Source organism: Salvelinus fontinalis, chromosome 6, assembly GCF_029448725.1.
Source record: "Salvelinus fontinalis isolate EN_2023a chromosome 6, ASM2944872v1, whole genome shotgun sequence".
Classification (NCBI taxonomy): domain Eukaryota; kingdom Metazoa; phylum Chordata; class Actinopteri; order Salmoniformes; family Salmonidae; genus Salvelinus; species Salvelinus fontinalis.
Window position 1 is genome coordinate 8,818,573 of NC_074670.1, and position 6,018 is coordinate 8,824,590.

The window sequence follows — 6,018 nt, forward strand, 5'->3', positions numbered from 1 at the left end:
AAATTAATTTCTCTGACACTGATATTTTTAGACAACCATAGCTTGTGAAATTAACCCCCTTTCCCACAATACAAAACAATTTCACACTCTTTATGGGTCTCTGGATGTGAACTGCTTGGAAAAATATTGGCTATTGACAAATTCTATTTCAGAGGTTGTCACCATTGTAAAAATATGATTCATTGGGAACATGAAAGGACACCTGAGTAGTATGTTTAAAACAATTCAGTTATTACTCAGTATCGGCAATCCTGGAAAAGGCTGTAGAGTGCTGACTGCTGACTGTGTGGTAAGTGGACTATGCTGCTCTTTAGTGGCTCAATTATAATGGACACATTACCCTCTGCTGGTAACTCCTGCTCACTGCATGCTAGAAAACCTTTACAGATGGAATAAGATAATAGCATTTATACAGTTTGATGCAAACACACATTTTTGTTATTCAAATGAAGGTAACAACAGAAACAAAGCTAAGATTTTATTTGAGATAGTCCTTGTTGCTACTTTGCAAAACTACCTTGAAGATGATCCTTCCTTGAAAAACAGAACGACCATCAGTAGTTTCCCATTTCAGGAGTGAATTCCAAACTACTCTTTACAGAGAACATTTAGTATAAACATGCTTTTACAGTGCCCTCAGGAAATAACCAGGTAAATACTTGGCAATAATTACCTGCAATCTCTAATGATGAAATATACTATTTACCTGCTTATTTCATAAACATGACACTCTAAAGTGTTAAACTGCAGTAAATGCATGATCACCAGTGTAATATTCATCCCAATGTACTAAGCTACTAAGTACAACACTCTCAACTGACATTCATATTATCAGGCAGAGGCATAATGCCCATAGGCGGCACAGGGGCACGTGCCCCTTCAGACGTGTCCTATTTTTATAAATGAAAAAATAAATAGCCTCCTAGCAATTTTATGAAGTTGGCTTTAGCTAGCCCAGATAGGTTCCCAATCTCCCAACCTCACAACTAGCTATAAAGAAGCCATTTCAGGCTAACAAGTTAGAGTAGCTAGCTTGTCTAACTATCTTAGCTGGCATGCCTGCTGGCAAGGTTGGTAGACTTTAGAAAAGTGAGGAATTATTAAATGTACTGAATAAGACTCACATTCCTTTCAATCTTTTACCCAGATTTTTAGCAGAGATGTAGAGAAGAATATTTTGTTCCTTTAAAAAAAGAACCCCTAGTCAGGTGGATACAGACAGTTCAAAAAGTATGCTTAGATATGCAGAAAAATATACATATTTTTAACATAAAATTAAACATAATGATCATGGCTCTAGATTGCAGGAAAAAGCTGTTTCAGGTGTTTAAAATTGGCTAAATTATCCAACCAACTGAAATTATTGTTCAGTCTATGGTTTGAAGATGGAGGGGGTTGTTCAGTCTTTCTCTATAGTTTTCAGGTGGAGGGGGTTGTTCAGTCTTTCTCTATGGTTTGAAGGTGGAGTGGGTTGTTCAGTCTCTCTCTGTGGTTTGAAGGTGGAGGGGTTTGTTCAGTCTTTCTCTATGGTTTGAAGGTGGAGAGGGTTGTTCAGTCTTTCTCTATGGTTTGAAGGTGGAGGGGTTTGTTCAGTCTTTCTCTGTGGTTTGAAGGTGGAGGGGGTTGTTCAGTCTTTCTCTATGGTTTGAAGGTGGAGGGGGTTGTACACTCTTTCTCTATAGTTTGAAGGTGGAGGAGGTTGTTCAGTCTTTCTCTATGGTTTTCAGGTGGAGGGGTTTGTTCAGTCTTTCTCTATGGTTTGAAGGTGGAGGGGGTTGTTCAGTCTTTCTCTATGGTTTGAAGGTGGAGGGGGTTGTTCAGTCTTTCTCTATGGTTTGAAGGTGGAGGGGGTTGTTCAGTCTTTCTCTATGGTTTGAAGGTGGAGGGGGTTGTACACTCTTTCTCTATAGTTTTCAGGTGGAGGGGGTTGTTCAGTCTTTCTCTGTGGTTTGAAGGTGGAGGGGTTTGTTCAGTCTTTCTCTATGGTTTGAAGGTGGAGGGGGTTGTACACTCTTTCTCTATAGTTTGAAGGTGGAGGAGGTTGTTCAGTCTTTCTCTATGGTTTGAAGGTGGAGGGGGTTGTTCAGTCTCTCTCTATAGTTTTCAGGTGGAGGGGTTTGTTCAGTCTTTCTCTATAGTTTGAAGGTGGAGGGGGTTGTTCAGTCTTTCTCTATGGTTTGAAGGTGGAGGGGGTTGTTCAGTCTTTCGCTATGGTTTTCATGTGGAGGGGGTTGTTCAGTCTCTCTCTATGGTTTGAAGGTGGAGGGGGTTGTTCAGTCTTTCTCTATAGTTTTCATGTGGAGGGGGTTGTTCAGTCTTTCTCTATGGTTTGAAAGTGGAGGGGGTTGTTCAGTCTTTCTCTATGGTTTGAAGGTGAAGGGGATTGTTCAGTCTTTTTCTATGTAACCCACCAGACGGGCACTCTCCTTCCAAAGCCTCTTGGCCACCGCATCATCCCTCCCCTCTGGGGCGGTCTCCGTCATGGCACAGTCACTGAGACACACACGCACACACACACGCACACGTGCACTCGCACGCGCACACACACACACACACACACACACACACACACACACACACACACACACACACACACACCAATAACACTTTACAAACCGGAGCTAAACAACCTTGGCAACAATTGAAAACAATAAAATACTTGATGTCCATGTCCTATCCAGCACTACTTTCACCACAGAGCTTACCTGAAGTAGCTGCCAGACTTGTGCTCCAGCCCTGGGGTGACAGCACAGTAGATGGAGGTCTGGGCACCCTGGGTGGGGGTCTTCATGAGGAGCACGGAGGGGGCTGACAGGATGGCCCTCAGCATGGGGAACCAGGTCTCCACATGGCGAGTCAGCTCTGTCCTGATCACCCCGGGATGCAGGCTGTAGGACGTCACCCCCGTACCTACCAGGGGATCAGATCCCAGTGTTTTACACCTCTACACTGTGTCTGGGAAAAGTCCTATCTGACAGTGAATTAAAACTCTTATTGGTGACAATATTGTTGTAATAAATGTGTACAAGGCCAAAGACAACCGAGGGTATTTCTGTTTACCTTTCAACCTTCTGGCCAGCTCTCTGGAGAATAGCACGTTGGCCAGCTTGCTCTGCCTGTAACTGACCAGGGAGTTGTACGGCCTCTTGGCAAAGAAGAGATCATCAAACTGGATCTTACCTGGATGTAGGGAAATATACATTGTTTTTTTACATTGCATGGCACCTATATTATGGAAAGGCAGAAAAATGTCCAATAAACCTGTTTACCCCCTTTGTGTGCAATGCTAGACACATTGACCACACGGCTAGGGGCGGAGCTCTTGAGCTTCCCCAGAAGGAGATTGGTCAGCAGAAAGTGTCCGAGGTGATTGACAGCCAGTTGTGTCTCGAAGCCGTCCTCTGTTAGCCACTTAGGGCACATCATCACACCTGATGGAGACAACCATCATGATGAAGCGCTATATAACTGGAATCAACCATCATTATCAGTCATAACGCCATAGAGCCAGCTTCCCATTCTAGGCTCGTATTAACAAAGCGTCTCAGAGTAGGAGTGTTAATCTAGGATCAGGTCCCCCCGGTCCATGTAATCTTATTCGTTATGATCTAAAAGAAGAATAAGAAATATCCCAGATCAGCACTTTTCCCTCTGAGACGTTTTGTGAATCTGGGCCCAGACATGGCTGTTCCGGTGGTTGCTGAAGCCATAGAGCCAGCTTTCCATCCAGACATGGCTGTTCCAGTGGTTGCTGATGCTCACCGGCATTGTTGATGAGTATATCTAGGCGATCCTCACTGGCAGTGAACTCTCTGGCCAACTCTCTGACAGAGTACATAGAGGCCAGGTCCAGGTGCCGCACTACGATGTTGCTGTTCCCCGTGGCCTGACGAATCTCGTCCGCCGCCCTCGCAGCCCGTGTCAGGTCGCGGCATGCCATCACCACCCGCGCCCCTGCAGCACCCCAAAGTCAGTTAGAGAAGGCACAAACACACAACACACGCCATCCCCCCACAGAGCACATCCTGTCCAAAGAGGAGGGCACCCTGCTTCCAGTATTACAACCATTTCCTGGGATGGGATGGTCGAAGGCAGCAATATAACACCCTGCCTTAAAGTAGGTCAAACTGTGTCTGTACAGTATGACACACACATACTTGTGACATTGTGTACATAGCTACATAATGTGATTGTGCCATACCTCTACGTGCCATGTCACGGCACGTTTCCTTGCCAATACCGGTGTTGGCACCGGTGACCAACACCGTCTTGCCGCGTAATTGGACTGAAGATTGACACACACCCCCAGCAATCCATTTTCTCAACAGAACAACGCCTGGCGGGGCAACAAACAAAATGGAAAGAATTGATTCCCTCCCACATTATCGCTTGAAAGCTATACACTTAGAAAAAAAGGTGCTATCTAAAACCTAAAAGGGTTCTTTGGTTCTTCTTCCAGGTAGAACCATTTGGGTTCCATTTAGAACCCTTCCCACAGAGAGTTCTACATGGAACCCAAAAGTGTTCTACCTAAAACCTAAAAGGGTTCTACATGGAACCAAAAATAGTTATCCTTTGGGGACAGCCGAAGAACCATTTTGGAACCCTTTTTTCTAAGAGTGTAGTGGGTTAATTTGAGAGCAAAATATTATGGTGACCAGGAATATGGACTAGAACTCTGACAGTGAAGCTCTGGTGTCTGAGCTGATGTGTTTTTGGAGGAGGCAATGTAGGACTCTTAAAATCACCTTTTTCTGGGTGGACTGACAGAAACTCTGAGCATTTTAACATGCTCCTGGAATGTATGAATAGGAGTTAACTGTGCACTTGATATTAAGACCTGTGATATGTTTGTGAGAAAGAACTGTTAAAAAACATTGAATAACATCAAGATAACATCTTAATAACAGATGTCTGCAAAGAGAGCATAAATATATGTTGGCAAATTTAGTAAGTGTTCTTCACAAATTAGAATTAACACAACCAATTTTGTCTTGTTTAATATTCAAAATAACAACAAAGTTATCGCTCTCTCTAATAAAACAATAATAAGTGAGACAAAAAGACAAACCAAGTTGAATGATAATAGAGAATGAAAATTATCTTTAGAGCCTTTTCTTTAAACCGTTAAATCGTGATTTCGTCGTGATTTCCTTGCCCCGCCTTCACCTTTAATTCAAAGACTATTCTATGTTTTTTTACTTGGTTATTTCATTGTAACAAACACGCTTCAAATAGTACAATGAAAAACAAAGGCCACGACTTACAGATCACTGTGACCGCTATGACAGCGCCATACTTAACCGGCGCCGACGGATCAACTTCATCCCACATTTTATCCGTAGCCTAGGCAAAAACCTGCCAGACTTTAGGTGGACGGACCGAATACCGTCCGCCTTGGGTGTCACCTCGTTCTAATCGAGGAATATTACGATGTTTTGTCGGCTATGATGCTCTCATCTGAGAGCGAGGCTATTCATAGGTTTAAAGCAATTTAAGTAGAGGGATTTAGCGTCTGTCTTCAGATTACGAAGAGATTACAATCGTATTCTCTAATGTATCATGGGCAATACGAGAGCAGCAGTTGTGTCGAAATACAAAGTGTTATGTTACATCTCTAGGTGTGAACTGAGTGAGCCCAGTCCAGCGAATGAAAACGCTGCAAACAAACGTAAACATACCAATGCAAATGAATAGACAGAATTGTTTAACAGTGCATTTTACTAGAATACAATTCCTAGAACGTGATCTGGCATAAAAACTATATCCATGTCATGCAATTTAGGCTAATCTGCTGCCTACAACGATACACTTTGACATCACAATGACGGGCTAATATCCTTATGTTTATAGGCTGCTGTGATAGTTGTTTGGTTAGGTTATTTGAGGTAAGACCTATTGCTGCATAACACATATCCTTTTTGAAATGTAGAGGGACCAGAGGGAGATAGCATGCCTACTGCGCTGCACTGATGGGTTTTGTTTGCTACCTCACAGTAATATTACTGGTCAATTCAG

The 6,018-nt window shown here is 43.2% G+C and overlaps 1 protein-coding gene across 1 annotated transcript; it reads right to left on the minus strand.

Moving 5' to 3' along the window:
* Window positions 1-360: 360 nt before the first annotated feature.
* On the minus strand, window positions 361-5,633 carry si:dkey-23o4.6 (retinol dehydrogenase 12). The gene is made up of 7 exons (XM_055924728.1): window positions 5,268-5,633; window positions 4,202-4,336; window positions 3,763-3,954; window positions 3,270-3,431; window positions 3,061-3,180; window positions 2,706-2,910; window positions 361-2,493 (listed from the first exon to the last, which is right to left on the minus strand). The coding sequence occupies exons 1-7, from the start codon at window positions 5,332-5,334 to the stop codon at window positions 2,388-2,390; spliced, it is 987 nt and encodes a 328-aa protein (XP_055780703.1). The 5' UTR covers window positions 5,335-5,633; the 3' UTR covers window positions 361-2,387.
* Between the last annotated feature and the right edge of the window lie 385 nt (window positions 5,634-6,018).